This window comes from Lepidochelys kempii, chromosome 9 (assembly GCF_965140265.1).
Source record: "Lepidochelys kempii isolate rLepKem1 chromosome 9, rLepKem1.hap2, whole genome shotgun sequence".
NCBI lineage: Eukaryota > Metazoa > Chordata > Testudines > Cheloniidae > Lepidochelys > Lepidochelys kempii.
This window is the reverse complement of record NC_133264.1, coordinates 33,144,622-33,166,547: the sequence shown is the minus strand read 5'-3', so window position 1 is coordinate 33,166,547 and position 21,926 is coordinate 33,144,622. Positions and strand designations below refer to the sequence as shown.

Here is a 21,926-nt window from a genome sequence, read left to right as displayed (position 1 = left end):
GAACTGTACTCCCATTTTTCATCAGAGCCTTTCATTATTCAGATCATAATCAGCATTTTTAGTTGAAATTTTCATTCAGAGCAGTAGTTCTCAAACTTTTGTATTGGTGACCCCTTTCACATAGGAAGCCTCTGAGTGCAACCCCCCCCCTTAAATATATAAAAAATGTTTTTAATTTAAAACACCATTATAAATGCTGGATGCAAAGCAGGGTTTGGGTTGGAGGCTGACAGCTTGCGACCCTCCCATGTGATAACTGCGCGAGCCCTTGAGAACCTCGCAACCCCCAGTTTGAGAACCCATGATTTAGAGTATGTAAACAGTGAATCTTCATTATATGTATTTTAAATTTTATCCTTTGGTACACACAAATCTGCTGCTAAATGCAGAATGAAAAAGAATATTTGTAGTTATACAAGTCAAGATAATTAATTCAACCTCAGGCTTAAGGGCATAAACAGTTTTCATGCAGGGCTAAAGAAAGAATATTCCCTGCATATACAGTATTTCACACTTGTCTAGGTGCATTAAGGTGATTGGGGTTTTTTTTGTTTGTTTCCTTTGAAGCATCAGATATGACCATTGGGAGTAGCTATGGTCTGATCCAGTATGACAATTTATACGTACTTAGAAATGAAATAGTAGTTACATAACCATAATCCTGAATTTTAGAACTATTATATCCACTAGTATTTGATGTTTGTTAATTCTTGCCAATATCTTCTTTTCAATCATAGGTAATTTTCAGATGGTGGAAAATCTCTCTTAGAAGTGAATTTCGTGAAACAAAGCCTGGGGAACTTAAAGAATCTCATGAATACTTCTTGGATGATCCATCTCTTCAGAGTAAGACTTAGAAAAAGACTATACACTTACTGTGGCAGACATGGAACTTCTATGTAATAATCTGGGAACACTGCTCTGTAATTTTATAAATATTGTATGTTATAGGTTAATGAAATAGCTTCTGCTGGGTTATTGGGCTTTACAATATGAACGTATTCATTTCAGTTAATGAGGGGCTGTTGGAAAAAGAAGCAGAAAGGCAACACAAGCTCTAGATAAGCTTACTTCCAACAAATCCTAGCAGGGAGATTACAAGATAGTGACAATGTTGTTATCGGTTAAGATGCTATTTTCAGATTCCCACAATAATTCAAAGGGACATGAAACAGTTAAAAAGACTTTAGGAGGGGAGTTCTCAGCTGTTCCTGGGGAGAACAGACTTTCAGGGATATAGAAACAGGTCCTGTGGCAACATCTGAAGTAGTGGGGCTCTTCCTTAACTAGATAAGTGTATAATCTGTTTGTTTTAAGATCTTTTTCTCTGAAATGCTTTGGTTCTAAATCAATGCTTTTCAACCTGTGGACCTCTGGGGGTCCACAGACTATGTCTAAGGGAGCCACAACAGATTGTAATTACGATAGAACAGTGGTTTTCAGCTTATGGCCTGTGAGCCCCGAGGGGGTCTGCAGACAATACCTAAGATTTCCAGAGTGGTCTCCACCTCCATTTGAAATTTTTAGGGGACTGCAAGTGAAAAAAGTTTGAAAACCACTGTTCTATGTAAACAATACTTTGTTTAAAGAAGGCTATCTGATCATTGGACACCATGGTCGTAGGTCCTGGAGGGAACAGAACAACAGGGACTGAACCTAACTGAGACCTGCAGAGGTAATCCTGGTTAGTACCTGGAAACTGCAGCTCAAGGCTGGTCTAAGAGTGGAAGAATCACATGATTTCACTCCAAGAGAGGTAACAGCTCAAGGCCTGAGATTTGAGAAGGAGTGCACTCAAAGAGTATGTCTACACAGGGATAAAAGATCCACAGCATGGCCAGGTCAGCTGACTCAGACTTGGGTTTTGGGGCTAAAACTCTCTGTGCAGACATTCAGGCTCAGGCTGGAACCCAAGTACTGGGACCCTGCATCCTCACAGGGTCCCAGACATCAGGCTCTAGCCCGAACCTGAACATCTACACAGCGATTTTTCAACCCTGGAGCACAAGCCCTGTGAGCCTGAATCAGCTGACCTGGGACAGCCCATGGGTTTTTTATCCCTCTGTAGATATACTCAAAGAGACCAAGAGGGGACAGAGGTATAGTTACCTTGTAACTGTGACACTTTTGATTAGATGCTCCTTTGTCATGGATGTGCACATGCAGAGAAATATCTTGAATACAGATGGTATCTTCAGGTTTATCACATTTTTTTGAATGATGATCTGTAAAGACATGTCACTTCCAAGTGATGGAACACAAGCACCACAATGAAAGATGAAAGCAATTGGGAATATATATCAACTTCAGATTGAAAGAAAAACAAGACCACAGATCAAGTTGGTTTAAGTTATTAAGTTTAGTTCATTTTAAATTTAACTCTTGTTATAGCATAATTTTTTAAAAATTTTTGTTTGTAAATGACAAATTTGCAATAAAACTGAACAAAATTGATAGCTAATTGGATCCTTGGCAGGTGCTTAAGAAGTCCTTGAATATATTAAGCTCTTTTACTGCTGATATTTTTAATATCCCTGTTTCTTCAGATGCAGTTGTCTTCCACAGTGTTTCAACTTGACAGTGGTAATATCAATTTTGAAAACTTGAGCTTTCTAGGAAATATGGTGTGAATGATGAGTAGCCTTTTTGTACCCTTTGTTTCCTGTGAGAAGTTGCTAACAGTGTTTACAGCTGAATTCTAGCAACACTTCCTAATGATTTATTTGACAAATGTAATTTGTTTTTCTTTTAGCACCCATAAGTAAGCTTTTGTTCAGCTCTGTAGTGACCTGTGCATATGTAATGGCAAAGGTTTTGTGTCACTGTATATATTGTTCGACCTTTCTGTGGCATTTAATACCCGTTTAATGTCACAGTGAAACACATGTATTGGAATATCTGGCATGTTGTTCAAATAGTTAAATCCTTACCAACATATGCAGTTTTTTTTCTTCGGTGCTTCTATTTCTAGTGTTGCTAAAAACGTTTCTAGATCCATTCAAGGTTGTATCTTGGGATCTAATCTGTATTGCATTTGCATGCTTCTTTTGAAAGTACTACTGGTGTTTCTGAACTTCATCACATCACTATTGAAGCCCAGGTCAGTTTGTCCCACTTACTGTGAAAAGGTTTCTTCCTGTTTCCAAAGATAATAATCTCAGGGTCACTTTTTTTATATACCAAATTTTCCTTTGTGGATCATATTAACCATTATTGTATTTTAAAGCAGTCATTGGCAGTCTTGGAACTATTCCAGATCACCTCTCCAGCTGTCTCACATAAATACTAAGACCTTTTTGCATCTTTTTCTCATCTCCTGGCTTACAAGTCTTGCTACTTTTTCCCTCATATATTCACAGGTTGCTCAAAACTTTGCTGCCAAAACTGTTGTTGAAACAGTGATCTAATTATTTTTATTGAAATTTGTGCCAAAGTCAGTTTCAGTTGAAGTCAGTGGCAAAAATCCCCACTGACTTAAGTAGGGACAGGATTTGACCCTCAGTGTATGTAGTACGTTCTGCTGACAGTGTACTCTTTTAGGCCAATAGCTAAGTTTATATATAAGTTTAAGAATTAATTAGCATTTTACATTGCCTTCCCATAGTTAGTCTTTAATTTTATGGCTTTTTTTTGTAACTTAAAGTGCTTAGAGATGTTCACAAAAAAAGTGTTATGACAAAATCATTTGATTTATTCTTATCAAGCAAACATGAGGTAAAATATATTCCCTTGCAAATAAAACATTATGCGTGCCACTAATCCATGCAGGCATTCAAAGCATCCAGTAGAAAGCCTATGAAAGAGTCATTTTAAAATAACCTTTTTAATACTTCCTGTTTACATAGATTTCTGTTACAGTCTACAAACTCTATAGAGTAGTAACAAAAGTCAGTGACAACCATGTACATTCACATTTAAGGCTGTAGGCTGATTTTGTGCTTTTGTAGTTTTTGTAGTAATAACAAAGGTGCATACCAATCTATGAGCAGATTCAGTGCATGTGCTGCATAGTAGTAAACCATTGATCTACTTTCTTAACCATATAAATAGACTTGCAATTCTTAACACCGAAAGAAACATTCATATAGTATGCAGCATTAACAAGCCTCCATTATTGTGTAAAATCCGTGAACAAAATGGTTTCATAATATAATCTGGGAGAAATACCTCAAAACAGCCTTACACATATTTTTTCAATTTTGAGACCATAAACTGCAGCCTTCTAAAATACTAATTATCCATCTGTTTAGAGTGAGTGTTTTTTTTTTACAGCTATGTAACATCATTCATTTCTCATCATAATTATCATAGTGATGATGAGAGGAGGGTGGAGAGTGTAGATTTGGTTTCTGAGTTAGTAAATTTTTATGATTTTTTCAAGGCTGGTTTACAGCATCACTGTACATTCATGGAAGATAGTATAAGGCACACATTCTAGATCTTCACATTCCAAGGGAAGGAGATAAAATCTATTTAAGTCCCCGAAAGAATGAACAACTGGTGCAAGTCACTAAATACTATCAATTGCTCTTAGGCATGAAAATCTCAGTGAGCTCTGAGGGTATTCAAACATACCCTTATGTCTAAGCCACCATCAGCTGCAGAAATAATACGATAGGTATTTTTACAGAAATAAAATAAATACAGCTAAAGACATTTTGAGAGCATCCACAAACAATTCATATGTTAAAACATTCATACCTACATGTAGAAAGAAACTTTCATTGTGTAATAAAAACTCATTTTTATTGAAGCAGCAAAGAATTGGATTGTAGCCTTTTGGTTCGCCATTTAGCATGACGTAGATACGTGTTGTGGACTTTTTTTTTTAATAAAGAGTTGACTCTTTGTCATGCATGAGTCTGATTACCTGGGCTATCCAGCACTTTTGTTTTTGTGTCTAGATCTTTACAGTATTTACTAAGGGAATTTCCTCAAAAAGAGGATTACAGTAGGGGGTATACTGCAACTTTTTAACCGAGTTATGAAAAAAAGAATCATGACAATATTAATGCCATGTTCAAAGTATGGTCTTATGACATTTTAACTGGATGAGACTACTGAGTAGCTGTCAATGTCTAGCCAGATAGTATTTGGGAAAGAGAGGAGTTTCCTCAGATTCCTATCTTTGTTGCCAGGGTCTTCAGTAAATATCCTTTGTGCCTAAAAGACCTACATACTGCTTTTAAAACCTATTCCTAAACATTTTGCTGTTATAGGTTATCCAACGTGTAATCAATATTAAGAAAGTCAGTCCTTAACTGCATCTTGCAACCTGGTCTCATGTTGAATACACTATTCAACCTCAGGAGTGGGCAGGAAACATCACTTTCTCGCCATATGGCCCATGACTGTGGAACTCTCTCCTGAATATATTAGGATGCTCAAGAACCTCAGAACCTTCATAGCAAAAGGCAAACCCACTTCTTTGACCTTGCCTTATATTTACTAAGCAAATTCTTGGCACCAGAGCCCACTGCAGTTTTATAACCTAGATCAATGGGAAGACAATTGACTATGTGCACATGACAGCTAGATGAGCATAGTATAAAAAAAAAACAGACAAATTAGATAACTGTAATTCCAATGAATTGATCTACAAATCTGCACATAACTGCATTCTAGACCAGTGTGATAGACTGGGACATTGGCAGTCAGACCTAGTGGTCAGAACTGGAGTCAGGAACTGAGCCAAAGGTCAGAGCCAGAAATCAAGCAAGAGTCAGAAATGGACATCTCTTCCAACTGGGAGCTTTGTGGGCTGGGCCTGTGGTGAACTAGGGTCCACCCACCAGCCCACACTCCCTGATGGTACCAGTGAGCTGCCGGGTGGTGGATAGTGGTCTGAGGATTGCCTAGAGACCCACAGACCTAGATTTGAGACCTGCGATCCCCCACATCACCCTCAACCTGAGGGTGCTCTCTAGCCATTAGTGGGCTGGGTTTTCCAGGATGGTTCTTGGGGAAGGTCTTTACTGTATTCGGGCATGGATATTTTCTGTGGGCTCCCAGGAGCATTCTTTGGGACCATAATCCTCCCAATCAATCAAATATCAGAGTTTAGTCCATTTCATTCTTGCATCAAGGATCTCTTGGACAACATATTTGTCCTGACCTTGAACATGTATTGGCGGGGGTTGGGGTGAGGAGCAGTGAGGAAATATGGCCTGGTAGTGGGGCTTTAGAAAGTAATACATGAAACACCAGGTGGATTCAGAGGAGTTTAAGGTAACTAGATTGATTTAGCAGCGAATTCAGTATGGGCCCAGGAACTCTTAATCCAGTTTATGAGATGGCCTCTCTGTGTGCAAATGTTTGGGCAAAAGCCACACCATCTGATCTACAGAAAAGGTGGGTCCTTCTTGTTGTCGGCAGTCTGCATCATAGTGCTTGTAGAATCATAGAATCATAGAATATCAGGGTTGGAAGGGACCTCAGGAGGTCATCTAGTCCAACCCCCTGCTCAAAAGCAGGACCAATCCCCAGTTAAATCATCCCAGCCAGGGCTTTGTCAAGCCTGACCTTAAAAACTTCTAAGGAAGGAGATTCCACCACCTCCCTAGGCAACGCATTCCAGTGTTTCACCACCCTCCTAGTGAAAAAGTTTTTCCTAATATCCAACCTAAACCTCCCCCACTGCAACTTGAGACCATTACTCCTTGTCCTGTCCTCTTCTACCACTGAGAATAGACTAGAACCATCCTCTCTGGAACCACCTCTCAGGTAGTTGAAAGCAGCTATCAAATCCGCCCTCATTCTTCTCTTCTGCAGACTAAACAATCCCAGTTCCCTCAGCCTCTCCTCATAAGTCATGTGTTCCAGACCCCTAATAATTTTTGTTGCCCTTCGCTGGACTCTCTCCAATTTATCCACGTCCTTCTTGTAGTGTGGGGCCCAAAACTGGACACAGTACTCCAGATGAGGCCTCACCAATGTCGAATAGAGGGGGACGATCACGTCCCTCGATCTGCTCGCTATGCCCCTACTTATACATCCCAAAATGCCATTGGCCTTCTTGGCAACAAGGGCACACTGCTGACTCATATCCAGCTTCTCATCCACTGTCACCCCTAGGTCCTTTTCCGCAGAGCTACTGCCTAGCCATTCGGTCCCTAGTCTGTAGCTGTGCATTGGGTTCTTCTGTCCTAAGTGCAGGACCCTGCACTTATCCTTATTGAACCTCATCAGATTTCTTTTGGCCCAATCCTCCAATTTGTCTAGGTCCCTCTGTATCCTATCCCTGCCCTCCAGCGTATCTACCACTCCTCCCAGTTTAGTATCATCCGCAAATTTGCTGAGAGTGCAATCCACACCATCCTCCAGATCATTTATGAAGATATTGAACAAAACCGGCCCCAGGACCGACCCCTGGGGCACTCCACTTGACACCGTGTAGCTTCCTCTAGGTAGGTTTTCGGTTCATCTTGGGTCCAATGGATCTGTTGTACCCAGTGTAAGGCTGCTTGGTTGGGAGAGGTCATGGGTAATTCTGGATAAAATAGACAAAAAGGGACTCTGTCTTGTAAAGGCATGTTCTGTGTTATTGTATGTAAACTCCACATGGGGTAGTAATGAGGACTAGTCATTCTGGTGATCATTTATGTAGCACGGTAGGTACTGTTCCAAAATTTGGTTTGTTCTTTCTGCTTGACCATTTGACTGGGGGTGATAGGTGGAGGAGAGATGGGAGCAAATGCCCAACTTTTGGAGAACTCCATGCTAGAAGTGAGAGAGAAATTAAGAATCACAGTAAGAGATGTAGATGCACTCCAGAAGGCCATGGAGGTGGACAACTTGATCTATACAGAGCTGGATGGTTTTCTGGGTGGAGGGCAGATGAGTGCAGGGGTTGAAGTGTGCCATCTTGGTGAGGAGAACCACTATGCAGAGGTCAGCAACGTGTCCATACATGGACACAAGTGTCCGTGGTAAAAATTTTGAGGTCTGTGATAATTTTTTAAAAAATCGAATGACTGAATGACATAACGCCCCCGCCCCCCCACCATGTCGATCACTAAATACGGTAATTTTGTCAAGTGTCTGTTGCGCAACATGGTGGTGCCGATCCTTGCCACCACAGTCAGGATGGTTGTGAACCCATTGGACTCAGGTAACTCTACTCTGAAATCTAAGGTGATGACTGCCCAGGAGTTAGTTGGAGCCTTGAGAGGTTGCAGGAGGCTGAGGGGTTTGTCATGCAATGCCTTGGAGTGGTCACACACATTACAAGAGGCAGTGTAGGCCTCCACTGTGACTTGCGAGGCCACTAGAAAGATGAGAAATTAGGCATTGGGTCTTGACTCTACCAAAATGTCCTGTGAAGGGTGAGTCATACTTCCTGGGCCATAATTCCTGGAGATCCAGGAGGATCTGAGCTGGGATAACCTATGTGCCCTTTCACGTAGGTTATCCCAGCTCAGATGTCGTGGGACTCCCTGCTTATGGCTTCCTGCTCATCAGAAGGGATCCTCTGGTCATATCAGGGCAAGCAGATTTTGGTGGGAGGCTCCACCCAGGAAGTTATGAGGTTTAAGAATGTTGGAGATTTTGGAGTTCAAGCCCATCATGTCAGTGTAGTGTTCTCCCTTCTGGGACAGAGTGTCAGATTTGCTATTTTTCATTCCTGGACAATAAGAGATTACAAAGTTGTAACATGAGAAAACAAAGCCCACTGGAGTTGCTGCTGGATGAGAGCTTTCACCTTATGCAACTATTCTAAATTCTTATGGACAGGGTACAGGGCCCTTTTAAGATAGTGACCCCGTTCCTCAAAGGCAGTTTCGGTCACCAGGAATTCTTTATCCAAAATACCATTGTTTTGTTCTACGGGGGTGAGTTTCCAGGAGTAAAAGGCACATGGGTATAATAGTTGCTGAGAGCTGTGTTTCTGGGAAAATACTGCCCTGATCACCACATTAGAAGCGTCAGCTTCAATGATAAAGGCTTGTTTCGTCTCTAGGTGATCTAGTGTGGGAGTTGAGGTAAATGCAACTTTCAATTGCTGAAAGGCCTGTTGGGCCCCAGGAGACCAAACTAACTTACTAGTTTTGTGAAGTAGGGCAATAGGGGGGTGCAGTGTGCTTTGAAAACCTCAGGATGAATCGCCGATAGAAATTTGCGAATCTCAGGAAGCTCTGTAGTTCTTGGATGTTCTGTGGAACTGCCCACTCAAGATCTGCCATCGTCTTACAAGGGTCCATTTCAATACCCTCGGCGGATAGGATGAACCGTAAGAATTTGAATGGAGGCCTGACCAAAAACACACTTCTTCGACTTAGCGTAGATACAATGTTGGCGAAGCTGTCCAAGGATGCAACGGATAAGCATAGTGTGTTGTTCAGCACTGTCTGAAAAAATAAGTATGTTGTCCAGGTATATCATATATTGGTTCAGAATATTTTGGAACACATTGTTAATGGAATGTTGAAATGTGGCAGGGGCACTGGTTAAACTGATAGGCTTCATGATGTATTCAAAATGTCCACAGTGGGTTCAAAAGGCAGCCTTCCTCTTATCCCTTACAAGGTTATATGCACCTCAGAGGTCCAACTTTGTGTATATATAGGCATGCCCCATGCAGTCCAGTAATTCAGGAGTTAGAGGTAAGGGGTATCAGTTCCTAATGGTGACCTCATATAGTGTTTGGTAGTCCATACAAAGTTAGAGGCTACCATCCTTCTTCTTAACTAAGAGGACAGGTACCCCAGTAGGTGAGGTGGACTTGTAATAAAGCCCTTGGGCAGGTTCTCCTGCAGGAAGGTGCGAAGGTCGACCAGTTCAGGTTCAGACATGGCATAAATATGACCAAATGGTATTTTTGTTCCCAGTTTCAGTCATAATCCTTGTGGGGGGGTAGGATTTCTCCATTCTTTTTTCAAATACATTGGCAAAATCACTGTGCTGGGGTAGAAGTTGAGGCGCAGGATCAACGAGTGAGTCTGTTGGACCAACAACCGGCTTGTGATTGTTGGGGTTCTACTATGCACTCTCTACGTCCTGGGATCAAGCAGTGCAGCCAGCAATATTCTGAAAAGAAACTGACCCTTTAGTTCATGCCAGTGAATGAGAAGGTTATGGAGGAAATACCCAGGATCAGGGGAAAATGAAAGGAGCAAATGGCACTAACCAGCAGCATCTCTCGGTGCCCTTGGATGGTGACATGCAGAGCCACAGTCTCTGTGACCACTGGCCAGCGGGATAGGGGGACCAGTCAGTTGTCTCTACTAGGTCTGGAATAGGCTTGGGCCTTAGGGGAATCTGCACGGTCCAGACTGCATCCAGGTCAATAAAGTTATCACCTGAGTCAATCTGAGCCTGTGGTAGAGGGACTGGAAGGCAGCACCCTGGGACATGTAACTCACATGCAGTGAATATTGATGTAATACAACTTTGAAACTTTGCTATGAATAAGAAAAATGCTGCTTTTAACGATCTTAATTTAAATGAAACTAATACAGAAACAGTTAACTTACCTTGTCAAATCTTTTTGTAAACGTCCCCTTAATTTTTCTAGTACTTTACATTTAACACAGTACTATAGTGTACAGTATTTGCTTTTGCGGGGGGAGGGGTCTCTGCTGCCTGATCGCATACTTCTACTTCCAAATGAGGTGTATGGTTGCCCAGTCAGTTCGTAACTGTGGTGTTCATAATCCTGAGGTCCTACTGTACTGCATTTACTGCTAGGTGCCTGAGTACCAGGATCATATAGACAAAGTGGAGAGAATTCAGAGAAGAATAAAACAAAATTAAAAAACTGGAGGGATTGATTTAGCAGGAAAGATTGAAAAGGATTTAGCTGTTTACAAGTATTAAAAGAGGATGTAAATACCACAGAAGAAAAGGAATTACACAAGGTGGTACAAAGGGGTATAAGTACTCTACGAATTAAGGAACGCAATTAAAAAAGAGAATGTTTGAGTATAAACCAAAAAAAATCTTAATAGTGAGGTCTGCTGGATTTTTGGAAGAATGTTTAAAGAGAATTATGAACACCTCATAGCTTGCATAATTTAAAGTTAGCCTAGACAAAATACTTTAAAATATACTGGAAGGAAAAATCCTACATTGGCAGATGATGGATTAAATTGCCTATCTGGCCTTTTCCATCTCTTAGCTTCCATTATTCTATTTGTATTTTTTTGTGAGTATAACATATGCCAGAAGATATACATACCACTCCTTACTTAGTAGAATTTATAGCTCAAATCTGAGAAAACTAGTTTGGATTTGTAATAATTTGTTAACTGTAAATAAAGCAGCTTTGTTTTGAAATGAAAGGGGAGCCCACTGTGAACATATCCCTTTCCAAATCTAAATTACAGAGCTCCTGTAATTAGGTCTTAAACAAAACACAACTCCAAAATGTACTACAGATCACTAATAAAGATGCATATTAAAATTAAATAAACAAATAGCACATTCAAGAACATGTTTTTTTTTGAAGAACAGATGTTTAAAACAATAAACACAGGAACAATGCAACAAAATTACAAAGTTGGAACCAGTTTAAAAATGAATACAATTTTCATTGTTTTCTAAATCTACTCATTAGTTCATAGCACAATATAAAAAACTTGTATTTAATATCTCTTACGTGTGCAAAATGGGATTGGACAGGTTTCAGTTAAGTCTTGTTGCTGCTGCTTTGCTGACATCAAAGTTCAGCAATGAGCAGAGAAGAGTTAGAGGTATGCTGGTCAATGTCCAAATTTTGAGCATATCCTATCCTATGCAAGACTCCTATTGATGTTTGTGGTAGCTCTGTTCATGGAACAAAACTAGAATATTATATTTTATATTATAAATGCTAAGGGTTTTCAGAATTGTGTTGTTTATCTAGAAAATATCCAGAAATGTATCTGCTTACCTTTTTAAATTGGAGTTGTTCTGTTTTTGGAAGATACATGTAAGATTATCCCTATGCATTGGGAGGGAATGTAAAGGCATTTACAAATCTCTTTCTTTGTTGGGTTTCTTTGAATCACAGTTCAAATTGCTGTAATTTTTGGTGCCAACATTCTGGAGCATATCTTCAATCTGTGCCGGGGTAACTTTGACTTCTTGGAACGGCTTCCTGACTCATTGCTCCTGTACATCATTTCCTTTCTGGAGCTTGAAGATATTGCCAGGCTTTCTCAAGTTTCACACAGATTTGAAACGGTAAAAAACATTTACAATTTATTTCAAGTATTAGTTTTGCTCTGGCACATTCTCCTCATTTAGTTCACTTTTAACACACACATCCTTTACACATGTCTACCTTTAAGATTATTCAGGTAATAAACACTATTCCTAGTATTAAGTATTTGAAGGATTGGACCCATGCTTTATAGCATACAGAGTATTTAAGATCTTGCTGTCATTGCACGGCTTTAGCAGTGCAAGATCAGGCTCCATGGAGGATACTACACTCATGTGTATTACAAAAGCATTCTTAATGGATAGTCTCAACTTTAAAGAAATCATAGAAATATTTTAAAGAAAATTACCCATGCAACCCTGCTGATGTCAGTGGGCTTATGATGATACAGCTGAGGCTATAATTTGTCATAATGTAATATCAATTACAATTAGCAGTACAAAAATATCAGTATTGTTGTTTTCAATATCAACCGTATTCAAAAGTTAGTTAGGCGAATTCACCTGTGGTGTGGAGTGCTTTATTATATGGAACTATGAGGGGCTTTACCAGGTATTCGCTGCCCCTGCCAGAGGCCCCACCAACTTGGCACATCCTACCATAAGAAGGTACCCTGCTGGAAGGGAAGAGCAGTGACTTCAGACCTCCAGAGGTTGCATAGAGAGGTGTCTCTTGATCAGCTGCAAACAGAACCAGTGAGAGTTGGTCCTCCGGTACCTAGAAGGGCTGGGAGCAGGCAGGAGCCAATCAAAGCCCAGTAGGCCAGATGAAAAGGGCTGGCAGCTTTTACTAGGAACCAATTCTGAATGAGGCCAGGACAGGGTCAGCTGGCTTGGACTGACTAGTTTTATTGGGCCAGTTTGCAGCCAGATAATCTTCAGTGTCCTAACCCAAGAAACCTGGCTTAGCCAGGGGCCTAGCCTTGACAACATTGGCCTTGGGTCTCTATGAAGGACTAGTGTTTGTTATGGACTTTAACATCCATGTGGTTATTTTGATTTCACGTTTAATATGGTTTCTTCTAACCCCGGAAAAAGACTGGACTGAGAGCTGACCTGGCCAGAGGGTTAGGCCATTGAGGTGGCAGACCATTGCAGATGCAGGACACAAGAGGGTAAAGAGGATGAGTCTCTGCAACACTGTGAACTGACATGAATGGGCACTCTGGCAGTGAGTGCATGATGTAATATTGACCATATAATCAAATAGTATTTAGGTCTTTTCTTTTACAAAGAAAACCTTTCTTTTTCACCTTTTGGATACTCAGAATCTCAACTGAGGAGAAATAATATTTCTAAACTATGCTAATATTCTTGTGGACATTGGGCTCAGTTATGACAGTAAAGCAAAGCATGCAATAGAAGCAATGGAATAGACTCACCAGCCCAGCCAAAGCTTCTGGAGGCTTTTGCCTCATGTACATACAGTGCCTCCAGGAGTGGAGGGTGAACATGGCTGCTGTGCCATATTTGAACTGGGTGACCAGGGATAGTCAATTTTTTTTTCTTCTGGTCACGGTCCAAATTTCTTGGTCAAGGTATAGTCAAGATCCAGACTCCAGAGAAAATAATAAAAAATAACAATGATAATAAGTAATAAATAAAAATATGTTGGGGTCTGTTCAAAAGCATCTGGCGGTCTGGATTTAGCTCACAGTCTGCCTATTGACTACCCCTGCTGGGTACACTGTCCTGATCACTGGGCCCAATGATTAGGGCTCGGGCAGTGCCATGACTCTGCCCCTCATTTTCTCTGAAGAGGAAACACTGACCATGAGCACTAAACTGGAGCAGTCTTTGTGTTCAAGGGAATGAAAAGACTGCTATTTCTGTGAGATTGTAGTAAATTATTTATCATTTCTTTCCCAACCATGGATCCTTGCAGGACACAGCAGGGCCCTTTTTCATTACCAAATTATCAACCCAAAGCTTTTTTTCTTCCTTTCCAAGATAAATTAAAGAAATAGGTAGCTGCGTCCTCTCATTTCCAGTCCTAACCAAATATTCTGGCTAAGTATCATGGCCACAAGTATCCTGCAAAGACTCCTATGTAATATCCAGTTTTGTTACTGGTGGCTCTTGCTGTGTGCCATCTTTTGCCCTCCATCCCATTATTACTACAGTCCACCTTCTATTTCCTGTTCTTGCCAAAGACCCAGATTATCAGCAAAAATATTCTTACACTTTTAAATATGTTCACTTTTATTTGCTTGCATACTCACATGTTTATTTCTTTTCTCACCAGGTAATTCTAAGCATAAATCTCATCATGTTTTTCTGTCCAGAATTTAGTAGGTTTATTCCAATGCCAGTTTCAAAGTATTTTTACTTTTGTATTTTCACTGTGTAATATTTTAAAACAAAGACAGTGTAAAAGAAGCTGTTTTATAAAATCAAGTAAGGAATGACTGCAGTTGCCGTAATCTGAACACCACCACTCAAGCACTGCGAGTTTTTCAAAATATCAGTGTTTACTGAAATACATAACATGGTATTTTCCATCACAGTCTCAGTAGATTTCTTAGATTTACCTTGTTTGTGGATTTTAAATGGTTCTATAAAGGTAATTATTTTAATTGTAAAAATTATTACTTATCTTTCTATGAACTAAAATAACCACCAGAGGGAGCTATATCCACGATGCAAACCTGAAGATAAACATTTCTGATGTTCTGTAACTATAGAGTCTGATTTGCTCACACTTACACTGGTGTAAAACTAGTGTAAATCCATGAGTTCTGGGGAGTTACTTCCAATTTAAGCCACTGTAATAGAGAGCATAATCTCACCAAAGTTTCTAACACTGAAAGCTGGCTGTTGTGTTATATATTCTGAAATCCACTGTGACTGAAAGAAGAAAACAATAATATTGAATTGAGATTTGCACTGTATGTTTTAATATTGTGTATGAAGTACTAAAAAGATTGTCTCCAATATTTTCAATTTAATACAATTACCAATTTTCTAGGCACAACAGAACAGAGAAATATAACAATCAGAAATTTTAGGAAAGCTTTTAAAATTCATCCCTTTTTCTTCTTTCAGCAGTATTTGAAGCAGTATTTCCCATGATCCCTGTCTTCCTATTTTGGTCAGACAACCCAGCATATAATATGCTGGTAATATAACCACCACTGCTCAGCAGTGGAACAGATATTGGAACCAAATTGTAGTATTACATCAGTGCAATTCCATTGACTACAGAGGGGTTGTACCAATAAACTCATTGTAAAACTTATGTGAGGAGAGAATCAGATTCAGTATCTTCCAGGATCACTTATTTTAAAGATTGGATATAATGATTATACTGATGCACCCAGTCTTCCTAATAATTACTCTTTTATGATGGTTGTATCATACCTGAAAAAACCCTTCATTTACTCTTTCTGCTTATGCTATAATGACCTATATGATTGTTTCCACACCATTCTATTTATGCAGTCATTCAAAAGTGGGAAGCGTCACCCAGGAATCACAACCCATCTCCAGAACTGAATAGCTCACAATTCTTGTGAAAGCTTCTTTCAGTTGCATAGGGCCATTGGGCCAAATTAATCTGATGTAAATCCAGAGAGTCTGATAGTATAACACCACAAATAAATAGATTTGGCCCTTTTTCTTTACCACAAACACATGTATATATATTTGTGATATGATTTGTAAATAACATAGGCCAAATTTTCTGGTATAGACCGGCACAGCTCCATTGATTTCAGTGGAGCTGTGCCAATATATATCAGCGGACAGTGTGGCCCTGTGTCCTCTTTGTCACAACAGATGGAGAAAATATTTTTGAACAGTATATTGAAAGAAACCATGACAATAATTTACAGAATATATAATACCATGTACAAGACCAACAAAGACATATAACAAGGGTCAAATCCTACAACCTGGACTCAGTCCTTACTTGGGCAAAACTTGTACTGAAGTTATTGTAAATTTACCTAAAGAAGGTCTGTGGGATTTTTTTCCCAAAAGATCACATTCTTATATATAAAGCTAACTTAATATACAATGGGCTGAGTTGCCCTATGCCGGGTTTTTGCAAACAAAATGGTCAGTAAACATTGAATAGGTCTGGCTATGTTTGTTTAAACCAGATTAACCCTGCCTACTTTCTCTTATAAATAGATATGCAACTCTGACACACTGTGGGAGAAAATTGTGCAGAATTTGTGTGGTACAATTACCCCTGAAATGAGAGCACTGGCAGAGGAAGTGGGTTGGAAGCAGTTCTTCTTCACAAACAAGCTTCAGCTTCAGCTGCAGCTCCGAAGAAGGAGGCAGAAACAAGATGATTCAAAGACTAAATAAAGCAGCATGCTTTTTCATTATGGGCAAAAGTTGCAAGTGCGGACTTGTATATTACATTATAATTGGTTATTTTTACTGAAAAGAATTAGACTATTAAAACAGTAGACATAAAGCATAATGGAAGCAATACATAAACAACATTACCTTTTATAGACTGGAATCTTTTTAATCAGGCTCCCAGCTACCACCAGCAATAGAAAAGGTTCAAGCTCCCTTGAACTTCTTGACTCTGAGATATAATAAGTTTACATATACAGTGGTTACCATTCGAACAGTCGGCATTTGACAACAGATATCATAATGTTGCCACAGTTATTTCCTAAGAAATAGGGAGAAATGTGGTATGTCAGTTCTTATTGTGTAGAAACCATTGGTAAATGCTGACTGTTTACTGGCCACCATGGCAAATGTGAAATGTTAAAAGGTGACCAGCATGTATCTTGGGTCCAAAATTTGAACTACATTAAAATGAATTTAAAATTAGTGAACGTCTTCTGTAGTCTAGATATCTAAAATTCAAACAAATAAGCAAATCAGCACTCTGTCACTAAGGGGAAACGTCATTAGAGACCAAGAACTGAATGGGTATGTATACCAAATTACCCTTTTCCTTTTAGACAGCTACTTCAGGTCATGGTTTGGGAACACTGGAAGGATGGTATATGGGTGAAATTTTCACTGCTTCTGTCTATGCAGGAACTTCTGATGATAATGGACTAGAGTTGCCTGTGTTGTGACTCTGGTACCTTTGAGTTCTACATTCACTTAAGTATATTTTCAATTAAAAAATAATATTTACTATTGGCTCTTTGCATTGTAGCACATCAATAATGTTCCTACCAAACAGAGCTGACAAATCCATTAAAAAAATATTTTACATAGCTTAGAATTTCATCTTAATTGTTGTTAATTACAACATTAACGTCAACAATCCAGAGGTCAAGTATTACTATCCTTAAATTATTAATTAATGTCTACCATGTGTTACTGACTAGGTTTAAATATTGAGCATTAATACCAATGCTTGCATTTTTTCCATAAAATGGCCTAAAAGCTGCATGATTTACTCAGCTAAACTCCCACAAACTTCAGTTAGTCTTCCTAAGAAAGGCCTGCAGGATTTGGCACTGTACTAATGATAACATCACAAAAAAATAAGGCCTACGTGGTTGCACTGGAATGCCTAAAGTTAGTCACCTGAATTCACTAAAAAGTGGCCTGATTTATTTTATATGTTGAGCTGATGTTGATGTGAGTTCATAGTATTCAGTACCTCTGAAAATCAGGTCATTTTGTTTAGGTGCCTAAATATGGATGTAGGTGATTAGCTTTAGGCACCCAAGTAAAGCCAAAATGCTCAAAGTGACCTAGTTTATTTATAACACAAACTTTTATAATGCAAATGGTCCTTATTCACAAAAGTAGTCTTACTGAAACCAAGACTTAACTTATTGTTGTCTTATTGTATGAGTAAGGACTACGCTTGTGAGAGAGGGTTCCTGGGATTGGACCCTTAAATATGTAGCTGGTTATTTGAAATGTTTTAGTAGAGCCATGTATATTTTGGTTATAGTAAGAATAGATATAAGGAACTTAATCCTGACCAAATGCCACTAACAATTTCTACAATAATCTGAGTATGGCCACCAGGGTGACTGATGCACTGATAAATGATCAAACTAAGTGTAATGATCAAACTAAGGTGCTAATTACAGTAGCATGAAAGGCAGCTAGACAAGTTTTGATCTTTAACTTCTCTAATTTTACAGGGTGGTGTGTTATTTTTTTATTGATGGAGCCTTGTATTATCATTATATTAAACATAAAATAAGTTGTGATTCTTTGTATCTAGTGCCAATTTTTCACCATTTTCCTCCTTCTCCAAGGTCACCATTCAAAGTGAAATGGTATTAAATATATATTCTATGGAAGTTTCTAATCTTTGTAAAACATGCAATGTATGGTATACCCTTGGACTTTATAGATAAATGTGACCATATTCATGCTATAAAGCTATTTACTTGCCAACAGTTTGCCAGAGGAATATTTTCCCTTTTTGTGATGTTTTTCAGTTACTTTACTTTAGAACAAATGCCATATTCTCTTTGGGCCAGATTCTCAAGTGGTACAAATCTGCATAGCTTCATTATCGTCAATGCTGGCCCATGATTTTTAAAAACTGGTTTAAATGTCAAGTATTAAAAATGCAGTTTGTAAATCTACTGTAAATTGTTAATTAAGAAATAAAAGTGTAGATTCTACAAAATGGTTTATTCAGATAGTCCAAAATATATTTTCTCTTATTTCATATTTTTTTCTGAATATGTCATTCTAGTAGTACTTTAAATTTTGGAAGAAATGTGCTAATCGGAGTAAATTTACTTTGCACTGGAATTATATACAGATATCCCCTAAATATTTTGCTAATAGTAAAGAGCATTCGGAAGAAGTCCCTGAACCTTTCAAACACTGAAGCATATTTTTAACTTTATCCATGTGAGTGGTTCACTTTAAGTCACTGGGACTTCTTACATTTATAAATTCATTGTGTCCATAAATGTGTAGGATCAGGACTTATGTGATTTTATTTAAAGATACTATGTTTACAAGATTCCAGTCCTTAGAGAATAAAACACTCAAAGGCAACTCTAAAATAAAAAAGGAATTTATAAAGAACTGCAATGCATAGCGAACATAGCTACTCGACAATGGAGCCTCTTTCCTCACCTTCATGAAAGCTTAGTGGATTTAGATTTCCCTGGATTTCCTTGGCAGTTTCTGCTCCCAGAATCTGCTCAGGGGGCCTTTCAGATTATGAAAGGAGAAGCCACCTAAATTCAGCATTAATTTAAATTGGTAATTATGCTGGATTGAGTGGGCGATGATGCCAAGAATGGCTATCTCCCCACTTCCTGGACCAACCAGGTTTCTGTTCCCTCTGCAGAGGTGAGGAGAATCATTTAGCCCTTACTTTGCAGGAGTATCTTTACTTTTAAAATGAAAAAGTGCATAATTAAAAAAGGAAAAAATATTGAAATATTTTATAATATAAAGTTTATTCTCATTACATGATCTAGTTATCCCAAAAAGAAGAAGAAGCTCTATAGAAAGACATATGCACATATCTTAAAAGAACAACATTTAATTCATTACAGTCATATGGAAATAAAAACAATTTGGACAAATGGAAAAGTGAAGTTTGAAGTATAAAAGACACATATCTTTAAAAAAAAAAAAGAAGAAGGAAATTGACGGACGATCACCATTTCCATATATATAGTAACCCAACAAAATAAGTCACTTTGATTAAAATAAGCTATCAGCAACATTCACACTAAACAAGACATTGAACCTGCACTTAAAGAATTGATGTTGGTCTCATAACTTCCCCTTATTTGTTCTGTTTATATGGATACCACAAATTGTTTTCAATAGATTCCAGCAGCATAAATCAATACTAAAGCAGAAACCTCATTTATGACAAAAAATAACCTTTATAAAGCTTAAACCCAGAAAATAAAATGACACTTTGTAGTTAATATAGGCACTACATCACAAGTTGTGTCTCTCAAAGCATGGAAAATATTAATGTAGCACCATACAAAACATTCTGTATTGTCCCTCTGTTATTTGATATTGTCAAAAAAGCAAGGCAATGCACTTAAATAGTTAAAACACTTCTCTTTTCCATGCTTTGCATTACATAGCTAATTTTACAGCAAGTAAACAACACTGAAAAAATCTGATCCGTTTTACATAGAGAATGTTGTGCTCTTACGTTGCAACACAATTCGTCGTAATTTAATAACTTCTGTGGTGAAATAAATTTCAATAAAATATCATGCTGTCTTCCATGCAACTGTTCCTAAACCTAAATGCATACTTTGGCCAGCTTCACCCAATATTCTCAAGTTCTATCCCTGAGAGATTGGTTATTTAGGTTAAATAATTAATTACTGAGGAAGGGCTGCAATAAAAATGTTTTACAGTTGCAAACTGTGTAAACAAGTAAGGTAGCCAGGAACTTCAAACTTTTTCTGGAAGCATCCTCCAGTCTGGAAAATCCTTGGCAAGATGTTTCACCTGCAAAGCATCAGGCTTAGGAAACTATACATAACATGCCATAACGTAATATTGGTAACTGTCTTAGATCTCAAACATCCCGTACAACAAATCAGCTAGAGGAAGTTATTAAAGGGATTGTTCTGCACATAGGCAAATTCTTTGGGCTTGTCTCCACTTACCAGCAGATTGAGGTTGCGACGATCGAGCTACCGGGGGTCGATTTAGCAGGTCAAGTGAAGACCCACTAAATTGACCGCAGATCGCTCTCCCGTCAACTCCAGTACTCCACCAGAACGAGAAGAGTAAAGGGAGTCAATGGGAGATGACATAGCCTAGTGTGGACCCTGCGATAAGTAGATCTAAGCCACCTCGACTTGAGTTACGCTACTATTGCATAGCTTAGATCAACTTTCCCCCATAGTGTAGACCTGCCCTTTCTGTATGGTGATAAAATGTAAGCAGAGTAGGGCCAAGTTCAGTCTTCCAGAACGTTGCTCGAAGCACACAGGACCTGATTTTGATCTCACACTGATGTAAATCCGGAATAACTCCATTGATGTCAATGGGCCTGATAATTAGTTGATGGAAATCCACTTCAATGGACCTATGCCAATGTATATTGGGTTTGGCCCAATGTAGTTACAGGTGTAAAACTGATGCAAACAAAACTAGAATCATAGGAAAGGCCAGATTTTGTTCTCAGTGGCACCAATATAAATTGGGAGTAACTACTGAAGTTGATTCTGGCTGCATTGAGATCAGAATTGGGAGGCCCATAAACTCTACCTGAATGCATTAACTTTTCTTATAGACTCTTGCAATAAATTGTCTAGTTTTGCTGCTTGTCCTTTCTGCTGCAGAACCCCATTAATATGCCCCATCCTTCCCCAGTTTTTGTTTGTTCTATTTCAGTGCTGTTTGGTATCAGAATATATTTAAGTACCTCATTTATCATTTCTCTTATGAGCTGAGAATAGATAATTTGTTCTGCAATCAAAACATCAAAAAGAGTTCTTTGGACTGGAGAGTGTTTTCAGAAAAATATAAGATATCTTCAATTTTATATCACAGAAACATTCTTTTAAATATATTAAATTATGTGTATCCTTGAATTATCATTAGTATTGTAGTGACACACTTGTGTAGCTGGATGAGAAATGTAGCCATTTTCTTGTGCTTAACAACAAATTTCTGATCAGCTGGAATATAGAGTAGGAAAGTATTCATGTGAGGCTTGATTCTTTTCTCACAGCAGTGTAAATCAGCAATAACTGCATTGCAGTCAATAGTTTCATCAGTGTAAAACTGTTGTACATGAATTAAGAGTCAGAACTAGTTTCAGAGTAGCAGCCGTGTTAGTCTGTATTCGCAAAAAGAAAAGGAGGACTTGTGGCACCTTAGAG

The 21,926-nt window shown here is 38.6% G+C and overlaps 1 protein-coding gene across 1 annotated transcript in view; it reads left to right on the top strand.

Annotated features, from left to right (window-relative positions):
• The window catches only part of FBXO36 (F-box protein 36), a 71,027-nt gene extending 52,731 nt beyond the window's left edge, over window positions 1-18,296 (top strand). Inside the window, exons 2-4 of the mRNA XM_073359833.1 lie at window positions 738-846; window positions 11,990-12,162; window positions 16,276-18,296. Of these exons, the coding sequence (XP_073215934.1) occupies window positions 738-846; window positions 11,990-12,162; window positions 16,276-16,458 (465 nt within the window). The 3' untranslated portion in view covers window positions 16,459-18,296. The remainder of the gene's footprint in view (window positions 1-737; window positions 847-11,989; window positions 12,163-16,275) is intronic.
• The last annotated feature ends 3,630 nt before the right edge of the window (window positions 18,297-21,926 follow it).